This window comes from Lagopus muta, chromosome 9 (genome assembly GCF_023343835.1).
Source record: "Lagopus muta isolate bLagMut1 chromosome 9, bLagMut1 primary, whole genome shotgun sequence".
NCBI lineage: Eukaryota > Metazoa > Chordata > Aves > Galliformes > Phasianidae > Lagopus > Lagopus muta.
In genome coordinates, this window is record NC_064441.1 from 18,893,256 (window position 1) to 18,915,067 (window position 21,812).

The 21,812-nt window shown below is 45.8% G+C and overlaps 1 protein-coding gene across 6 annotated transcripts in view; it reads right to left on the reverse strand.

Moving 5' to 3' along the window:
* FARP2 (FERM, ARH/RhoGEF and pleckstrin domain protein 2) overlaps nucleotides 1-14,661 on the reverse strand; it is a 58,522-nt gene extending 43,861 nt beyond the window's left edge. For 4 of the 6 annotated variants that reach the window (XR_007378906.1, XM_048955235.1, XM_048955232.1 and 1 more), the window contains exons 1-2: nucleotides 13,665-13,807; nucleotides 10,772-11,006 (exon numbers count right to left, since the gene is read on the reverse strand). Coding sequence is in view for 5 of the 6 variants with exons in the window: in XM_048955235.1 (XP_048811192.1) it covers nucleotides 10,772-10,975 (204 nt within the window). In the remaining variant the exon portion in view is untranslated. Of the gene's footprint in view, nucleotides 1-10,771; nucleotides 11,007-13,664; nucleotides 13,808-13,864; nucleotides 13,928-14,225 lie in introns of those variants that run through there. The other 2 variants (XM_048955234.1, XM_048955233.1) reach the window with 2 other exon arrangements.
* Nucleotides 14,662-21,812: the final 7,151 nt, after the last annotated feature.

Consider the following 21,812-nt stretch of genomic DNA (forward strand, 5'->3'; position numbering starts at 1 on the left):
ACCAAAAAAGCTTCCTTCCTTCAGGAGACCCAACCGTGCCTTGTTAGCGCTGCACTTGAGTCTTGAGGCAGGACTGCATTGCTGTTCACAGCTTCCGGCCTCATGGGCCTCTGCTGGGTCAGCTTCAGTTCATGCAGATAGCCTAAATGCTGCCTCCAGGGCTTGGGGCAGCTGTAAACCAAGCACAGAACGAATTAAACACATACTTGTCCTGCCTCATCATCACCTGTAATTGAGATCTTACCCTGAAATTTAAAACACAGATGAAATATTAGCATAAGTGTTCCATCATTTCAGAAAACACAGCAGCACATTTGTGACAGCCTTCTCCTGCTCATGCACAATGCTCACAAATCCAGGTGATAAAGAGACTGCTTTATCCTTTCATTCTCTGAGTTCTACCATTCAGAATCACTCTGAATATCACAAAAGGAAGAGAAAGATGGGGGGCATGAAAAAGTAATGAGATTGGGTAATAGAGTAAGAGGGAACTGTTACAACTGATTAAGTTACAAAGATGCCATCAAAATATTAAATTTAAAACTATTATGCTATATTTTTATAGTTATTGCCTAATTCTTTTTACTAACTGTAAATGTAGGTGTCACTTCCAGACTAAAAAACTTGGTCTAAACTGAATTTAATTCCATAGTATATTTCCTCCAAAGTACAAAGCAACCTTCATATCCCATTTTAAAAGATTTTTTTAACAACAGAAGTCAGTTACAAAGCTCGAGATGGAACACAGCCTTTTATTCCATTCCAAGTGGAAAAACTCTCCTTTTGGCCATTGAGTCCCTCAAGTTGCCCTGCTATGTTTACCTATCTCAAGCTGTTACGCTGTGATGGAACCAACCGTCCTTTCTGAGACGCTCCTTGCAATTTCAAAGCTTACAAAACTGAAAGCTTAGCTCTGCAGCAGGCAGCTCCATATCACTGTTCAATCTGCACAAAAGCAGCAGAAAGCAAAATCTTCCAAGGAATTACTTAATTACTGTCACTTTGACGTCAGGGCAAGAAGCTGCATGAATGCCTCTCAGAAAGGGCCCATTTTCAATATAAGCTCACAACACGGCATACTTTCCATTCCACAGTTCTCAATTACTCTTTATATGCTGCCAGGATGACAACTGATGGTATTACTGAACTACTAAATTATTCCACATGCACAAAAAATATAAAAAAAAACCCCAAACGCTGTACAAAATTTAAGAGGCAGCTAACAAAAGCTTCCCCCAGCAGCACAGCCCTAACTTAACTACAGATTCTTAAGTCGTCCTCATGGGAAGGCAGTTCAGTGTATCAGCTTTTTTCCAATAAACTTGTATGTCCAGCTCAAAACTCCTTATAACCATGCAAGTGTGTGGCTCCCTGACAGCAATACTGCAGATGGTGATGGCACTGACCCAGCTCCATGCAGAACCCATGCCTGTACTTAGGGTGAATAATGCATTCAGGCTGCAGGCGCTTCAGCTAAAGCTTTGCAGTCTTCATAAAGGTTTCCTAATGAGATGATCACTTTTTTTTTTTCCCCCTCCTCCCTCAAAGAACTATGAGATTCTGGAATTTAAATTGAAATTATTACTGTATGTCTAATGAACAGATCATCTTTCCCACGGAAACAGGAAGGTGAGGCAGGTGAGCTGAGCAGAGCAACAGCATTCTCAGGGGTTGCCCCACTAAGAAGAGCTGCCCAGGTCTCTGCTGCCCCAGCCCAGCCAGCCTCACATGCCTGTGCCTTTTTTTCCACTGAGAAATTGAGGAACAACTCAATCCAAATTCAAGACTGCCAATGAAAGAAAACAGGAAAATTCACCATCAGTGCCTGGCAAACGTGACGTTTAGAATGGTTTTATGTATATTGAAATTCACTGCTGTCCACATTCAGATTCTCCTCCATCTCCTACCAGGATATGGGGATGCCCATCAAAATTGACACGAAGGTCACAGAGATCTTGCTTTTATGTCAGTGCTGCATACTGGTTTGCAAGGGTCGTGGAGTCTCCTTCTCTGGAGATGTTCCAGACCTGCCTGGATGCCGACCTGTGCGACCTGCTGAAGGGAACCTGCTTTGTCAGGGGGTTGGACTCGATGAGCTCTGGAGGTCCCTTCCAACCCCTACAGTTCTGTGATGCTGTGATCCTCTCTTTGCTGCTCCATCCTAGCCCAGCAAGACAGCACAACAAGCAAGGCACTCACAGCATGTATTTTCTGCAGACCGCAGATCAGAATTATCAAAGCCAATTCTTCCTCAGCACCTCCCAAATCTGTCTTCTAGAACATCTTAACTTTCTACTTCCACGTACTTTAAAACAACCCTCCTAAAAAAAAGCCAACGCTATTTTTATTCAAAAAAAAGTATTCCTCTCATTTTCCTGAGCAGACAAACTGCCCTCGCTCAGGCTTTCCAAAACCAAAATACAATTTGGCAGCAGTTAGGCTGGAAAAGTTTCAGTCCAAATGCCAAGAGTTGGAAAAAACGGAGAGTTATAAAACAGAGGTATAGAATGGAAACTTCTGTCCGAGCCAGAGCTGCAGGAACCACTGGCTGCCAGCTGCAGCAAAGAGCAGCTGAGCTGGGCCTTTGTGCTGCAGGGATCTGCATCTGTTTGGAGACTGAACCCTCCAGTAAACAGCGTGTCCACGGAAGGAAGCATTTTGTATTTTACACCACTGCTGATAAAGGGCCAGGGCAGAGCACACAAAGTTAGAGGAATCCAAATAAATAAAGACTCCCTCATTTAAAAATGCAGTAGGTTTTTTTTCCCCTCTCAGTGCATTTCAGCGGCCTTCCCAATGAAAAAGTGATCTCCCCTTTTTTGGCAGAGTGAAAAGTGGTAATCAATGATTACATCTAGGAGTTACGCTGAACTTGTTACTTCCGTTCTTAACCAGAAATATACAAACAAGTCGGTGATTGTAGAGCTCTGTTTATCCATGTTCCTTCTGAAGTCTGTTAGATCTCTGTCCAAACATGGCTTGAAATATCAAAAACACTTCAGAAGCTCCCCGATACTAAATATCATGAATGTTATGTATAAACAAAAATGGCATTTATGAATACAGGCTATGCATAAACCATATTTGTTATAAAGAATGAGATGGCAAGGAATACCATTCATTAAGTAGCAGCTTTCACAGCTAAAATGTGGGGATATTAAAGCTCCACAGCTAGTTTTTTAATCCAGAGGTTGGAAAAGTAAAGATAATCATCTTTTTTAGTACTTCTTAAATTTCCTCTATTTTGATTGGAACAAACAGCTCGTATGGAAATGGTTCCTGCCCCCATACGCAGACATGGAGACCTGCTAAAGGGAGATGCATCGTTTCTCTAAATCCACGTGCTCAGCCAAATGTGCCTCTAATGCTGTTTAGCTTTCTGAGCATTCTCTCTGCCACTTCATCCCACGGCTGTTTCTACCTGTCACTTACCAAAAGCAATCCTGATTTGTCCCAGAATTAGGCCAATAGCTGCAGGAGCCAACAGAAGATTTATAAAACTGCTTACTGGTATCAACATATCCAAGGGAACCAAAATGATGACGATGAGATCCCTACCAATAGGACTAATCCTATCAGCCCGTATCCAGAAGTTCAAACACCCACAGCTACATAGCAAACAGTATTTGGGAAGCTTCCATTCGTGCTCTCAGCTGTCCTGCTCTCAGCCCACATGTGGGCAGCACGTCTTGCTGCAGAGCTGGCTGCACAGGAGCACTGCTGCTATGCACCCACCCCACGGCTAAAATAGCTGCTGCTTCCAACATCCGGACACTCAGCTACCACAGGCACAAGTTAAACACACAGTTTGCTCTCCATCTTTCTTCTTTAGCATCCCACAGATCGTTTTAAGCACCGTTTATCACTGACCTGCAACTGTGGCAAACTTAAATTAGCACGCCCTATGTGAAGTATGAAATTATACACGTGGAAACAGAAGAGCGAGGCACAGCTCCCGTCACCACACGGGTTCCATCTGTGCTGAGGCACCAAGGCCCAGCACGCGTAGTCCTGCTTCCAAGCTCTGCGTGATTTTAGGAGCAAGCCTTCAGCAGGACTCCTAGCTCACACTGATGGCTGATGCCCTGTGCACACCAACATTAGTAAGCAATACCAAGCCACAGCAACCTCAGCCCGTGTGCTGCTCTCCATGGAGAATACACAGCCACCTCTGCGGCAGCAGAACCTGCTTCAGCTCCTGCTGGGGTAGCTTGGAAACTCTTCTTTTACAGGTTGAAATGTCGAAGCAGTGGAACTGTGGAGATTCACTCCCACTCTGAAGAGGATTTATTACCTCTCTGACAATCCAGATGGTGCACATTTTCACCTTAAGTCCAGCTTCTTTTTTTTCTTAAGGAATTTTTGTCACAGTATTTCTACATAGCGTTCAAATCAAGTTCACTCCAACATGGGAATTGCAAAATCAAATAAGAATTTTTGAGCCATTTTAAGCTACATTATTATGGAACATATTTGGCATAATTTTTTTAAAAAAACCATAAAATTCAGATTTTTCTACAAGATTATTTTTTCCCTACAATTCCTGATTTATTTTTAATAGAATCTGCAGGCAAGTTACTCTACAGATGTAAGCCTCTGGTCATTAATTAAGGTTAGCTTTAAAAATCTGTGATCACTTAGAAGTTCATGAAGCACTAGAGCAGCTCACTGCCAGCTGAACCAGCTCTACCCAACAAACATGCTCCTCCAGAGCAGCTGGACCTGCTGGATGCCTGGAAGTAGGAGAACAGTAATTTGTGGACATGGGAAAAGATCCCCAAGAGGGAGGGAATTACGTGAACAAACCTGGGAAATGTGTACTCCAGCAAGTAGCACGTGGAGACAAAATGGTCCCAAGTTCCAAGAGAGATCTAGTGCTGAAATACACAAGCTGCATGCAGAAGATCCACCTAAGTGTGACCAGGAGATGAGCAAAATTCTCTGTTATTTTCCATACTGGAAGAGAAGAGAGCCTGGCATGCTCTATTAGTCAGGTGCACCGTGTCAAGCTTTAAACAACTTGGTGGCTGAAACCAAGAAGGGATATGAATGCCTAGTTATAAAAATGACCCCTTTTGACAGCACCAGGATGCCCTCAAAAACAAGCAGTGTGCCACTCCAAGGCATTCGTGCTCCTAACAGAACATCTCAGTGCCCATTCGGCTCACGTAGGCTGCAGAACAGTTTAATCCAAGCTGAGAAACTACATGATCAGAGATTGACGATGGCTCCCAGTGCTGCTAATGACAAGGCTGTACTCATTTGTGCAAATCACTACATCTCCCTCACCGTGCCACTCCATGGCATGTAAACTGCTTGTACTCTAGGAACTTGCATGGCATCATTGCATATGCAAGTTAAAGATAGAGTGTGTTATTTCAAATACAATGCTTTGCCTCCCTTTACTCACAGGTTATAAAACCACAAGCCTTTGTCCAGCAATTACACTTACGTGTCAAAACCAGCAGCTAAGCTGGCATCAACAAGACTGGACCCAAGCTTTCACCAGGAGGCATGAAGGCACCACACATTTCATTTGGCATTTGTGTGTTCATCCAAAGCCCAACTGTGAACACATGAACACATGAACACACACTCAGGCACCAGCAGCTGAAGTTTAGCTCTGGCCATGCTAACATTCACACCCAGCAGGGCTCACATGGACTCAACAGAGCTGACAGCCCAGAGCTATTCGTAACTACAGCAGCTTGTTACAGACTACATAGGCAAGGTTACTTTCCCATAATACTCCCTATGTGTCTCAAACGAAGAGGATCAACCTCAGGGAAGATTATATACTTGTTTTATGTGTAAACTTCCACATAAAGTGCCAAAAAAAGGCTGGCACATATCTGTGAGAAGCCTACCTGAGGGAAATATTTTAAAACACTAAGGAAATAAGAGAGTCATAAAAGATTCCCCACGCAAACCAGGCCTTTTGTTTCATAGGGAAGATCAGAAGTACCTTTTTATAAGGTTTTGTACTTAATTCAGCCTTTCTCTATCTGATGTAACCTATTAGCTGTCCTAACATCGTTCCCTGCTGTACTTTGGACACAGCTTTGATACCAGAGCACAGTTAATAAATACCAGCAGGCCAGATGAGCTAAGGCTGGAGCTCTGCTGGTTCTCCCACTTCCAGCAGACCTCCTCATGTCTACAGCTTTGGGCTGGCTCCCCCAGTCTGCCAGGGAAGCAGATTGAGAGGCCCAACACTGCTAAGCCAGGCTGATTTCACATACACAGGACAGCTCTAACGAGGACTTTCCATGAAGCAGGTTTTTTGGTTCTGTTATTTTTTAAGCTAACAAACATTTTACCTTTTCCATTTTGCATTAAGGTGCCAGCAAGCACTGAGCATGAGCATTCTGCCAGAAGAGGCAGAAGAAAAGCAACCCAGGGAGCAGGGAAGCCAAACAAGTAAACCCAGATCTTGGGACTGGGAAAGTGCACCTGCACACAAGCATTTCTCAGCTGCCAAGTACCTTTCAGGCTTTCTGAGCCCCTTGTGGAGCCTTCACCTCTCCCAACTCGATATGAGCAGGCGTTAATAGTGCAAATTCTTCATCCTACATTTGTCCATTTCAAGCCTGGGAAGAAACAGCTTCTGATATTAACAGAACAAAACTTCAGGAGCGTCCCTAAACTTGCAATACAAACCCTCAACATCCAACATCACAGTCCTTAAAAACCCCAAACCTCTCACGCTAGGTGTCACCATCCCAGCACAGCTTTTGAAACGTTCATTGCGTATTATCACCTTCTTACACAAGCAGGCACATTTAAGCCCTTGCCAACAACGCTCTGTGTTACAAGGAGAAACAGATGGCACAAAGGCATGCTTTTGCAACCCTGTTTATTGAACGTTCCCAAGGTTGTGCTATCAGCAGACACCTCGCTCAATGCCAAGTCCCTTTTTTGGGAGGTACCAACTGAAAGTTTCTCAGACCTGCCTCTAAGCATGATGTATTTCTGTGGCTGGCACTGTGTTTTCCTCACAAGTTCCTAATTTTTAAATAAAACACACAAAATTAGGCTGTGTGTTAGCTACTTTGGAAGATATTTGAAAGGAATTCAATAAAGGAGTTGAAGCACTGCACATACGTGAGAGAATTAAGCCACGCATCGGTTCACCTCACTTGATCTCTTCCAGACAGAACAATTCCAAGCAGGAAGCTCTCAGCACGCTCCCAATAAGTTAAAGGAAGCTTAACAAGAGGTCAGCTTCACATCAGCTCTGTGTTAAGCTGAGCAATACAGCTCTCCTACATTTATTGCTGCCTTTATATTGCACTTGTGTTTCAAGGGCTGTGGTAACGCTGGATCTGCATTCCACTAAAAGGATTCTGGATTTTAAGCTTTACAGGAATACTCACATTATTTCTCCTTTTCTGAAATATAACCTTTTTCCCCCCATACAATGGGACACTGAAAGAACTGCAAGTAATAAATTGCTCCTATAATACAAAGTTCATAGCTTCCCTTAGAAGAAGGCTGTCTATGAAAGCTATGGCTTTACCTTTCCCCACCCAATACCACACATTCTTACATAGCATCAGAAGAGTCAGGTCCCCAAACACAAAATAACAGGTTTATAAAGCACACGGCAGAACCCAAAAGTTGCAAAGCTTCAATTACCTTATTTTAAACCCTACAATAACTCCAAACGTTAAACAGTGAATTACTAACTTTTGCTGCTGAGGTCAGACAAAAATAAGCCCTAAGGCTGCTGATTTGCCATATTTAGGATGGCCAAAGCAGAGCAATGACAAACATCTGGTATGATTCTTTCTGGAATTTTGACTATTTCTTCCCAGTCGGGGAAGCAGAGCACAGAGCTCACTGACACAGCATCTCGATTCTTTCGGTACAGCGCTTAATAGGATTCAAGCAGCCTGCCCTCCCACATATTTAAGCTGTTAATACTTCTGCAGCAGTGGCAAAAAGCCTTCAAGGAGCTGAGCACACAGAGCACAAGGGAGCAGACAGGGGGAAGCCTCCTGCACCACGTCTGAGGCGCCACGTCCTGCATGGGGACACAGCGGGCAGGTTGGGTACATGGGAAAGGGAACGAAGCCACGGGGCAAGGAAAGCTGCTGCTGTAGCACAACATCAAGTGCTTCTCACTGCCAAATTCTGAAGTAGGAAAAGAGATGCGCAGCAGGAAAAAAATGCAAAGTTCTACTTAAAAACAACTTGGTAAACTTCAAGTGTAACAATTTCACCCACTGGCTCAGAACGCTCACGTGTAGCACTGAGCATAAGTCCCATAAGGAAGCACACGTTTTCCACATAACAACATATTTAATTCCACGTTACAGCAGCAATTCCATTCAATGCCCTACAAGCCAGTGCAGAGAAGAAACTAGGCCAGAGCGAGCAGACAGCAAAAGTCCTCATATAAATGTGTTACCTCAGAGGAAACAGGTGAAAGAAATGGAAACTGTGATCTCTATAACCCACACCTGCTATTTCACTTACCTGGGTTTTAGGACAGCACAGACCTATCTGCCATCAGTATCTCCCAGTAATGGCATGGAAGCAGTCCCACTGCTCCCTCTAATGCAGACGTATGTGCTGTGCTCTGACACACCAAACAGATACAGATGTAATGCTTTCCATGTGCAGCTCTACTGTAAATGAAGGCAAAGCATCCAGCAGCTATAAAAACACAGCTTCCTCCACCTGCAAATTCCTGCAGTGCTGCTGCTCACATTGCTGCCTTTCAGGACCCTCACAGCTAAGAAGACAAACTGAACTCAGCTCACACTGCTCCACTTACACAAGCCTGCCCAATATTTTATGCTGATCCAAGGCTTCCAAGAAAAAGGAAAAGATGGCAAAGTTTCTATGGCAAGATCCCACTTACTTTGAAGTAAGTTGAGTTTTCCAGCCATTTACCATAGTTTGCCAAAGTACCCATTTGGGCAGATCTAGCTTAGAGGGGACAGATGTCCCTTGGTATGGCACATGGAAAATCCGAGTGAAATAAGCTGAATGTAAGACTATAAAAATGAAGTGGTTTGGAAGGGAAAATAGAAAGCATAATCACACAAATTTCAGGTTTTTTAAACTGTAGAAAGCATTTAAGCATTTCTCCTAGCATTCAGGACACGTTCCTCAGAGAGAAGCTCTTCCTCAGCGTGCTTTAAACATCAGCTCCCTTGAACAGATTAAATTCACAATTAAAAACTTATGATGCAGAACAGAGACCCTGGATCTTAGATAGAAGACAGTGCATTTTAGCTGTACTGAACCTTTAACTCACTCTTCTAGGTAATACCGTAGCACCAAGGAAAAATTTCCCTTTCTATTTTGCACCCCATCCCATCAGTGATGCCATTTTGTCTGTCCCCTTTTTGCTCTCCGGTGAGTTAGAAAAAACTTGGCTGATGGGGAAGAGCTACCAAAGGAAGGTACCCACCAGCATCTGCCACAACACAGGTTCAGTATTTTAAACTGGCATTGGATAAAGGAGAAAATAAGAAGAAAAAGTAGCAGCAATTTGCCCTCTTCAATTTAAATTGCAGGTGTGGATCATTTTAGACTGCCTTCTAAGGGATACAAATGTGAAGCTCCTACTTCAGCTCCCCCACAGCTCTGCAGACGACGACTCCTGTGCCAACAAGCACCTTCTGAGGACAAAGTTCTTCACTGCAGTCCTTAAAGGCAGCAGGGAGAGTGTCTTTTGCCATGATACACATCTCCCTTTGATGGCAGAATCAAAAGAAAAGCTTTTATATTTATCCTTCAGTTCTGCTCCTTTTAAGACTTCACCACCTTCCTTAACTTCAGAGTTTTAAAGGAAACAGATAATAAAAACCATGAATGGTTCTCCACAATAAAATTTTATATGCAAGCAAGATCCATGTTTAACCAGTAAGATGACACAACTTCCTTGGGAGCACCACATCATTTTCAGATTAACTGCCCATGCCTCCTCTCAAGCTCTCACTTGAGACACTTTTGCCTCCCTGGGAGGCTCAGACAAGCTGCAAAGCACATTCCACCTCTACACACCGTGCCCCAGACCCAGCTCCTTCTCTGGGCAAGCACTGCTGCAGCCAGAGCCTCAACCCCTCTACCACAGCTGCTTCACCATGAATTTCTCCCACTGCTGCTACAAAGAGCTATCCATCCAAGGCTATGTCTCCTACTTAGCAACACGACTGCCTTATGCTAACCAAGAACAAAATGAGAATTTTAAGAACTTTTTTTTATTATTATTACTTTTATTTGAAAGAGAACCACCCCAGTTTGAGTGTGGTTCATACTCCTCAAGGCAGATTTCCTTAGCAAGCATACTTTTAAATACTGACCTTCAGGAAGTTGTGACAAGCAAAAACTTTCTAACATGAACAAATCCACTTGAGGATACAAATTATTAAAATTATTAACGAAAAGTAGCAAATAAAAAAGCCTTTCTGCTCTCCCAGCTGCCAAAGCAATGAAGATGCATATGGCAAACAAGAAGTTTGGCACAAGACATTTGGTGCTCCCCCAAAGCAAATAACAGTTACAATTTCTTGCGAAAGTATGTGCTTCTATTTAAATAAGTGTCTGGTAAAACCACAAACATCTGTTACTCTACAAGATTTTAAAAAGCAAGAGGTCCTACTCATGTAGCTGCTCCTAAGCAGGTAAAATCCCTACAGGAATCTTTCCTCTGATATTGCCTCAAAACGTCCCAGCTCTGTTTTGCAGCACATCCCATCCGCTTTAAGTTACCCAAAGCTAAGTGTACTTGAAATCAGGTTCACACCTCTCTTACCTCAACGTCAAGCACTTCCACCGTGTTGTCCAACATCTTTATCTTGATCTGCAGGTCCCTCTCATGCGTTCTGGCAGGTGATAATGCCATTGCAGTAGAGAGATTCTGTCCCGGCTCCAAAGTGCTCACCCCAGCGTTCTTCTGGACACCCAAACGAGAGCCAGGAGTCTGCAGGACCCTGTATGTTCCTTCTATCTCTCCCATTTCTCAACACCAAGCAAAGTCCAAATGAAACCTAGAATAGAGAATTGCAGCATCCCAGGTGAAAACACCATCAACGTACAGCCCTTATCTCTTCATCCCATCATCAAAACAAAGAACAAACGTGATGAAACACTGACAAAAAAAAAACCCAGCTGCTGAGAAGGAGGATGACTACTGCAGAAGACAGTTAGAAAATAGGATATTCAAACTTTTGCCCTCCCCACTCCTTAAGCGCTGACATTTTCATTTCTACCCAATTAATTTTTCTGCTGATTTTGCTCCCTAAACCAGGTCACCACAACCAGCAAACACTGCTGACGGCACAAGAAAAGCCACAAGGAACAGCCAAGGGGAGCGCAAGGCTCCTCCTTCAGTGGTACCAAACCGGCCGCTGGCTTTGCTACAAAGTCACGACACACCCCGAGATAACAGGAGCAATTAACTTTCTTCATCCTTTTAAAGTGATGACTCTCATAAAACTGTGACCATTGCTGGCAGCTCAGAGCTGCCATAACGCAGATTTCTGTGGCAGATAACTGCATCTTACCAGCAAGCCTCCACTGCACCCAGACTAAATCAGTGGGCAAAAATCTCAGTTAAAGAGATCTACTGCAGCTCAAGCAGGACAACCTCTACAGAGCGTCCTTGCTTTCATGGTGTGGCAGCAGTTGTTGCAAGCAGAACAGATGTTTAATTTGACGCAGAGGAAAAAAGCACAACAAAAGCCCTCAGAGCTGTTGTTTGTGTTCCCAATGCTGTATAGCGGGGCCAAACATTTGGTGCCATGTGCTATGCAAGGATGAGAACACAGAAGAGGGGATCAAGCTGCTCAGCAGCTTCCAGATCTGCAGCCTGCTCCTGGGTGCAGCACACAGCTTCCTGCCTGCTCCAAGGGAACAGCAGCTCCAAAGGGCAGCCTCTGCAGCGAGGGCCAGCTCTTGTGTTCTGGGGCTTGTACAGCTCAACTGGACAAACTTACCGTGGCCCAGGAGACATGTCTGAGCAGCACACCTATCCCTGCTAAGGGGCTGGGCTGGCTCCATCCTTCAGAGACCACCCCAGCAGCACAGCTGGAAACCACCATGGGGAGGCAGCCCCAGCCCTCCTGCTGCTGATTTTCACAACAAGAAAGCATGAGAAGGATGATCTCAACCTGAAAAGTATGCACGTACTGCCCATTGGCTGACCTACCAGTTCCAGTTATGATACATTAGAAGGAAGTTCCTTTCTCAGACTGGTTTGTGTATTTTATTTCACCATCCTCTCCTGATTGTGCGGCCACTCATCCACTGCCAAGACCTAAAACCTTTAGATCACAAGATTGGAAACCACCTCCACAGCAGAAATCTGCAGACAAACTTGCACAAGTAACATCTCTAACTACCAACACAAAGAGAAACCAGAGCTGGCTGCCACAATATCACTTTGGTACAGAACCCCCTAGAACTTGAAAGCGTAGAAAGGTTTTACTGCTGTTATTCAGAAGCTTACAAGCAACCCAAGTTAACTCACAATTAATTATATATATCACCATTAGGTTATTTAGCAGAGAACCACTCCACAAACACGTTCATCCTGCTCTAAGTCAACAGTCACTATAAGGGACAGGCACTACTGGGGGTGCCTAAGGAATAAAGCCCTCCAGCTGCCTTCTGCTCAGCTGCAGCCAGATGGTACCTGAAGGTATGTAACACAGGTGGCCAAACTAAAAATCAACCAGGAGATCCTGGGTTTTTACTAGCTGTGGTGATAAGGCAGGAGAGAGCAAAGCCATGACAAACAAGCTGCAGGTGGCAAAGTCCTTCCTCGCAGGTGTTACCAGGAAAAGTGAATGCCACTGGGCACTCTCACATCAATGCAGAATTAAAACACTGTTAGCACAGAATTACATCTCCCTTGCGTTCACCCAGCCCATTCTTCTTGGCCTGAAGCGCTTACCCTGATCATCTCCTTACAAACAGAGACCAGACATCAAAAATAAGCAATACAGCGCTTATCAGCTAGCAATAAATCTGCAAAGGTAGCTTCAAGTAGCCCTTCAAGCACAGCATCTTCTGGTCATGGACAGTCACTGCAGCGCTCCATCCTCAGCCTCCACGCAGAACGAGCTGGGTGCCTCGTGCTCCCATACATACGGGGCCACAGGAGCTCACAGACAGCTCTGGAAACAAGCTTCAGCTCACCAGGCGCCAGCGTTCAGGCGTTACTGCCGTCACCACCGCAGGTCACCGCTCAGCAGAACCGCCACAGCAGCACCATCCGATGCATCAGAAACCCAACGAACGTGCTGAGAAGGCCGCAGTCCTCAGCCGTGCCTGCCGCTGCCTTCAGCCCACGCTCCTCACTTCCAGCACAAGCTCCATCTCCCCTCCCACCACACGAAGGGGCCGCGCTCCCACGGCCGTGTTGGGCGCTACACAACACGGCGCAGACCCCGAGCCGCCCCGGCACGGCAGCCGCCGTCCCAGGCAGGGGACGCAGAACAGGCAGCACACACCGGCAGGCCGTCGGGCTGCTCGCCGCCGAATACAGCCAAACCCCGCATTCCTTCCACCAAACCTCCCCCGTCGCCTCATCGCAGCTCCATTACGACAAAACGGCCGAAGCGCGACGAGGCGGCAGCGGACCGAGCGCGGAGCAGCAGTCGGCGGCACGCAGGCACCGCCGCCCCGAACGCAAACTCACGCACCGGACGGAACTCCGGGCTCCCGACGCGGCTCCGAGCGGTTCCCCCGGCGGCCGCAGCCCGCACCCGAGGCCGCGGCCCAGTGCCAGGCCGCTCTCCGGCCCGCCCGCCGTGCCGCCTGGCTCCGGGTTCCCCCGCGCTCCCTACCCGCTCCGCCCCGCCCCGGGCACGGCGCACCACACCGCACGGCGCCTCGCCCTCACCTCGCGGTGCCGCCCGCCGCCCGCAGCCTCTGCCGCGTCCCCGGCCCCGCCGAGCCCGCCCCGCCCCGCCCCGCCATTGGGCGGCCAGCCCGGGGCCGGGCCCTGGGCGGCACGGCGGGGAGGGCCGCGGCCTCGCCTCGGCGATCGGGTTCGGCCAACAAAAAAGGCTCTGTTTGCCCCAGGAGCCTTCCGTCTGCAAGCAGAAAGCCGCGGGTGAATGGAGGCCTCGAGCCAGGCGTGCCGCCCGGATTCCCCGTGCCCGCTGCGAGCTCCGGAATGCCGCTAAGCGCGGGACGACGGCAGCCGTCAGCCCCGGCGCTGGGCTTCGTCCCGCTCCTCGAGCCCGCACGAAACGCTTTACCCTTTATCCGGAGCTCCGCACAGCTGTCCTTCGTGCCTGCCCGCAGCCACGGACCACGTGCTGGGTGGGACCCAGCGCTGACGCGAGGCGCAGCCGTGTCCCGTAGGGCTGAGGGCATCTGACCCTCTTGCCGAGGCAGCAAGCCCGGCCCTCAGCCCGGAACAGAGCACTGTTTGCAGCTGGAAGTCGCGCTGCTCCAACAGACTCACACACCCTCTGGTTTCCCAGCACGCTCAGAAACAGATGCTGAGGCGGACTGCTGCCAAGGCCGTGCTCCCCACAAAGGGACACCTTCAACACATCTCCCCGTTCCGCCTCACCAGAGCCTGTTTTTCTAGATGAGAAGTAAGAGAAAAAGGAAAACACGCTGGTTTCTCCAGGGAAGGACAGGTGGCCAACAAGGCGACGTGCAAAGAGCCATCCTGTATGTGAGAACTTGGCCTTTTCACAACAATTTGAAAAGCAAAACAGCATCTGAGTTTTATATTAACAAAGCACACAGAACATGCAGAACAGCCCTTTCATCCCAGAGCGGCTTCACCACTCTCACCCACAGACAGAAGGAGCTCACAAATTTAATGAGTAAATCCTGATGAGCAACATTCTCCTCCTTTAAAAAGAGAAAGTCACAAGGTTTTAAAGGGTACAGTGTTGTCCATTTGCCTTAAACTGAAACGGAGCCGAACAAGCTCACCTATGGAAAGAAGAGTATGGAGAGTGGCAGGAATACACATTTTAGGTAACCCCATTCATTAAAAAAATTGTTCCGGTAAACTGAAGGCTTTTCTTAACTAAAATGGATGTTTCAATACCTTGTTTTGCCTGCTATTTGCATTGCACTCCCGTGGAGCAGCCAGCTTTATTTGCAGCTTAAGCACCGAGATGTGTTTGCATCCTTTAAAGCAGACACTTCAAAGTCATCTTCATTTCAATCCCTTCTTTTCTTTAACATCTGAAAAGAACACAAAGATTTCCTTGTGGGAAAAAAAAAAAGAAAGAAAAAGAAAAGCAGCTCTTACTAAAATGGAGAACAAATCTGATGCTGATGGCTGTAAAAGTAGCATCACAACAATTAGAGAGGAAGCAGTAACTGCAGGTCTTTAGAAGCACCAGCACCCTGCTGTTTGTGCTTCTCTGTGTCTTGCTCACTTTAATTGCTCACATGAAATACGTGTGGTTTGCTAGGCTGAAGCAATCCAGTAATGAAAAAGCACTGGAGGTTCTGTGTTTAAGTGCCCACACCTCGACTTGGACACGCAGCTCATTTCCAGCCTTCCTACCCACCAGAGACAAAAACCATTCTTTCATCCCAGCACAAAGAGCTCAGTGGGAAACACAAGCATTGCATTGGGACCAGTTTACTTGCCATCACCTAAACCTTAAGAAGTTTCCTTTTCATACTTGCATTCCCCATTCTTCAGGACAGATAATGCAGCCCCACTGATAACAAATGGCAGCTATTACTGCCTAAATGCAAAAACCTTCCTACAATAGATCCTGTTAGAGAAGTCCCTAGAGGCTTTCATGCTTCTACTCTGCACTTTGGCAGGCCAGGCTGTGAAGGGACCTGCAATTTTTGGATCCTGAGGCAGACAAAGGGATAAAAAGGAATGAGATTCCAAATACACAAGCCAGAAGAAAGTGTCAGCTGTACACCTTGCACCCACTGGATCCCTCAGCAAGCAACAGCCCATGAATGGATGATGCATTCCTAATCCCAGCTGAGCAGGGCACAAACAGAAAGTGCCCTAACAGACCGAGCCTCTGTCCTACACAGCCTTTTACAAAACTGCTTGCCTGCTGGAACACACAAAACATGCTTGAGACGTGGTGGTGAACAGACTTGAGCCCTGAGAGAGGAAATGGATGCTATTATCATGAGTCAGCAATACATGCTTCACAGCTGTCTGCATAGAAAATAGAAACACAAAGACTTGAGAGTTTTCTTAACCTCTATAAAGGCAAACTTCCTGATCAACCAGGCCGTACATTTGAATCATTTATATGACAAAGAAGCTAGGAGAGGGATAATTTCATTACGAGTCAGCTGCTGATGTTGGAAGGATGCAACACAAAGACTAAGTAAAATCTTACCACTGTGAGATAAAAAATGGTCGTGCATAACTCTTTCATTCAACTGAAGTTAGTCTGCCTTTCATTCTCCTCTTGGTCCAAATGGGATAATTAGAATTACCCCTCCTACTACAGTACAGTGGAATTTCCTTCTTTAGTTGCTCACTGGATAAAGGTAGAAGCCAAGACAGCATCTGGAAAAGCTTCCAGTTCAAATTCTTTATCGTGGCAAAGAGGTACAACACAGATTGAAAAAAATACTCATCTTTTCATGACATCTTTTTCATTTATGTATTAGGAGACTTCTAAGAAACAGAACTTTGTATCACCTAACAAATAACTTAAGTTTCGTCTCCCCTTCTATGCACAGCAGAAGGTTGAGGTTGGACACAAAACAACTTAAGCAATGTATATATGATGTATTCTATACCTCCCCACTTTAGCTGGGCTGCACATCACTAGTTCACTTCTCTAGCATGCTTTTCTGATACTCTGTGACAACATGCATAGCCGATGCCGGAGAGCTGAAGATGGATGGGTACAGATTTCATTGCAGGCAGGCCAGCTGAGCCATCAGTATCTCTACAAGGAGGGGGGAGGTGTTCACAGAGCCTTGGATACCACAGATCAGCGCTGCTGTCCTGCTTTGGTTAAAACTGGTGCAGGTATTTTGCCTTGTACTATAGTTCTCCCATCAGTCACTGCCTGGAGACACTCAGTAAACATCATTACCTGCCTAAGCATAGTGTTAGCTAGGGCTGAATGCAAGGCTGATAGTTCTGCCATGGGACAATTGCTCTTCTTTCTCCTGACCTCCTAGGACCTGTCTTCACAGGACCAGCTGCAAAGCATCCGGGATGGAAAAATATATCCAAAAATACATTCAGAACTTATACTGTACATCATGAAAATTAGTGACTCCCCTGACCACATTCATCATCTGAAAGTGTTTAGGCCCAGAAGGACTCACTAAAGTACTCTGCAGTTTGTGATGGACTGTGCCAGAACCACACGTAAGCCTAGTTCCCCTGTGTGCCAGGCCTGTCCTCTGGCCTGCCTTCCACATCAACACTGACATCTCAGTGGAGACTGGGCTGTGTGGATGGGTGAATCATTCCTCAACCTGTCTCATCCCTGATAAACAAATTCTCTGCCTAACAGCGCAGAGTTGCATCAGACCACTCCCCCAGTAGGAAAACCAAGCCAGTTTCAGCTGTTAGTCAGGTGTTGTTCTTTACCCACAAGACACTTGTACCCTAGATGATAGGAAAACATGAGAGAGAAGAGTGAAATTCTATCATTTGGTTCCTACGCTTGGCTTTCATAAGCAAAGGATAAAAGCATCATGTCAAAGTAAGCAGGGATAGCTGGATAACAGGAGTTTTGAGCTGCATTATGAACACAAAGAATGGATGACACAGGCAAACCAATACCTATTGTTTTCTGGAATCTCTTACACTGGATTCATTTACTGTTAGTAAGCACCAGGAAGGACTGGAGAAACACTGTTTTTTTAACATTAATGAAGATACTTTGCAAAGTGGCAGAGATTAATGAGAAACAATCATAATTAGCAGCATCTTGCTAAAACAACTACAGAAACTGATTTCCATGCCACAGAAATTTGGGAAGAGTGGGGGTGTTCTGCTTCCAATCTTAAATGCCTGTCTTTCCACCTCCACATCCCCAGCCATCATGCTAGAGCACTTATCACAAAGGTAATCCTCTGGGCTTTCCAGATTGCTCCCCCCTGCTTTGGGGCAAGTCCTCAGGACACACTGTACCTATCAGTTCACCTTTATGAAGTGTGAAGTCCAAGAGTCTCAGGTTATGATCTTCTGTATTGTCCAATTCTTTTAAACTGGAATAAGCACTTAAAGGGGGGAAAAAAAAAAATCAGGTCTGCTCACTTGAAGTTACTAACTAAAAAATAGTGGATGCAATCCTTTTCTGTAATCACCCACTTTGACTTTCATAATTGCGTTTTAAGTTAGCTCTCATGGTGAAAGTGGCAATTACAGGAGACAAATTAAGCACAACCTATGTTCATACCTGTGTGTGAGCACACACACACACACACACACACACACACATGCAGGTACTTGCTCTGCAACTCCTGTCGGGCTGACTGGTGTGCTTGTCTAAGCATATTCCTCCTACCCAGAAGGTTCAGTCTACAGCCAGCAGCACTTATGAATCAACAGCATGAAACCCCAAAGCACACACAAGCTACGGGCTGCACGGAAACATGGCTGCTCAGCCACACACACTGGAACAAAAGTCCAGGCAAAAACCACAAACTGCCACCTATTTCCTTCGTGTATGGGTAAAGGTAAGAGACAAAGCCCGATGGCACGTTGCCCCCACGTGGCGAACTCATCCTACTGCAGAAGAGTGTAAATACCTCCTCGAATTCCCCTACACTTGCTTCAAGCTGTCGTAAGCATTTCAGTTAACGTGAATTCTTCGATTGCAGCAGCCTAAATATTAAGCTGAGAGATCAGTGAAACCATCTTTTCCACAAGAACACAATTTGCTTCTCTTTTTTTTTGCTTAAAACTTGGGTAATCTCAGCTTGCATGTGTATGAAACAGTAAGGCCTTAAGAAAAACAATAAGAGCACCCAACAAAGTAAAACAGAGAAATCCCTTTCCCCTCCTCCCTTTCCCTGAAGTTCATCTTCTCTCCCTGTCCATCAAATCAGGCCAGTATCTGTAGCATTTGTTACCTCATAGCAGCTGCTCAAGGTTCAGTCCAGTCACAACTTGTACCAGGCTGTGAAGATCAACATCAAAAAGTGTTCAGGGGGAAAAACATGACACCATCAACCAGAAGCCATAATTCTCCCAAAATATGAAATTCTAACAGAAAAGAGAGATCATGTCCCTTTTTCACATCTGTTAAATGCCAAAGCCTTCAGACAATACGACTGCGTGAAAGCACAGTCATACAGACAGCAGTTTCAACAGCAGAAAGTATCTTAGGTAGAGAAAAGCCCCTGGTAGACAGGCTGCTTCAGAACAAAAAGAAAAGTCAAGGAACTGTACATATGAATCCCCTAGGAAGTCTGGCAATTATTTCACTGCCAAATAAACCTAGGTTGAGAGCCTTGGTGATGCTAAGGCGTAAGATACTTTCAAAACCAAACTGGTAGACTTCTACCTAGACAGAAAACTGCTGGGTTCCCCAGTCCGTGCCAAAGCCAAACCAACTGCTCCAGCTATTTGGGCCGGGGAACAGGGATTGCAGCTTCCTAGTGATGCATGAAACCAAATGTGGCTGTTCTACACAGCCTGCAATCCTTGCCATTCTGCTTTTCTGTATTTCAAAGCAATGGAACAAGCAGTCTGCTTGCTGGGCATAGAAGATTAAAAGCACTTTTCTTGCTCTGAACGTAAACTTCCCAAATAAAAGCACAAGTCAGCAGGGCAGCTGCTTCACCAAAATGCAACTGCAGATCCAAAGTGCACGTTCTGGAGGAAAAACCCTGTGCTTTGAGAAAATCACTACTACAGGAAGGGTTTGACCTGGATTTTGGGCTCTGCATTTATGAAAAAGTTTCTTAAAAGTAAAAATGAGTCAAAAACATCAAAACAACAGTGGAATTGCAAATTGCAAAGAGCAGGAGTGGGCATGTTGTGGACAAAGCATTTTACTGCCAAGGCTTTTCCTTCTTTTAATGCTCTGCTGAAGGAGCACAGTATCTGTTTCAGTAAGTGTTTTGCATTAGCTCTCAGGGTGTGTTTATTTACTCATTCTACAGACTACGCTGAGTTATCTTCACACGACATTGGACCTCCTCTGCTTCCTACCTGGGAATTTTCCCAGGAATTTTTGGCTTCTGCTTCTAAAAATGAGGCGATTCTTTCTCTTTGCCCCACCAGCCTCAATTTGTTTATGAATAAAAACCAGGAGAACAGCCAGCTTAAGTAAGACAGCTTAACACAGTAAGCTGCTAATAGCTGGCATGTCTTTTAATTCAGGCATCTTGACCTTTTGCAACTGCCTCCTTCCACGTGACTTCTATGATTGAGCAGAAATTTCTACCCGGCAGCTTGGACCCCTTTTATGATGCAGCCATACTTTAAATCTGACATGGCACCACCACAGAAGATGCACATAAAACTGAGGACCCCAGGAGGGCTGAGAGCAGAGCACGGTTACCTGCATCAGTCCTACAAAACCATTTACATTGAGTTTCAAACAAAGTGAGCAATATTTAGCACCAGGCTTCGCAGTGTAAGTAGCTCTGCTCATATTTTCCTACCAAGGAGCTCTGCCTTTCCCACAGCAACCAAAGCACAGCTCTTCTTGCCTTGCAGTACTTGTTTCTTGCAACTGTGTGCAGGACTGTCTCTGCTCCAGCCAGAGGTGGTTTCTGAGAAGCACGTTGTTCTCTGTCAGAGATGCTGGGCACCTCCTGCGTCTTGCTAGGCTTACAGGAACTCATTCCTGTGGGTGGAAATGAGCTCCATTTTGCATTTCAAGTACTGAAACGAAACCTGCAAACTTACAGCTACATCAGGAGATCTTGCCTTGCTAAACACAGTAGAAACTCCCTGGCACACCTGAAACTCCGACACACCTGTCAGTGGCTGGGAGCCAGACCCACGCATCCATCGCCTCCGGATCGCTCTGTCAACAAAGCTGGCCATCAAACCAGTCCTTAGACAAACCTTTTCTTCCCCTTCACGCTCTCCCTAGGCTTGACCCAGAATTGCACCAAGCTGACCTCACAGCACACGCACTCACCTGGTTAGTGTGAGCAGGCTGATTTTTGCACCGTTCCTATCTCCTCATCAAAAGAACACAAGCAGGCAATAGCACCACTCTGTCACTAATTAACAGCCAGACTAGCTCTCACTTCCATATAGCAGCATTTCAGGATCTACTGTTAAGCACCTAGAGAAAGGCAGAAATGGTGATGCTTTCCTTCTTTTTCCTTTATACAAAGGAAAACTGATGTTTGAGATATTTTGTTCCCTCTATTTAATCACTACATCTGTGAAAGAAGCTGGCAAAATCCCAATGCAACTTCTGCTTCAAGGCACAGAAGTAAGATAAAGCAGCAAGAGCACACAGAGTAGCCAATGAAATGGAGACACGAGGTATGCTCAGCCACTGCCATGCCAGACACTCCAAAAGCAAGAGCCACGCGATACCTATCTGGTCAACCACATAAAAACAAGTCTCTCTCACTCAAGACAGTTGCTTGAAGACAGGAAACTCCTCTGTGCTCATACAGACTGTGCAGACACATAAACAGAAGACTCAAGTTCAAAGTTAAAATGCACAGGTCTGAGCTTTATTTCCTGCAGGGGTATCTTGAGGTGATATGCTGCTATTAGCCAGCTTTGGTAGAAGATGATCAATAAAAAACTGCAGCCCTTTGCAACTTTTGCTATTGCTGCATTGTACAGGTGCATCTAAGAGATGCTGAATATTGCTCCTTTTTGGCACAATTTGCTAATGAAATGCCAAACGCTTTTCTAACCTCACAAGGCAGCTTTGTTT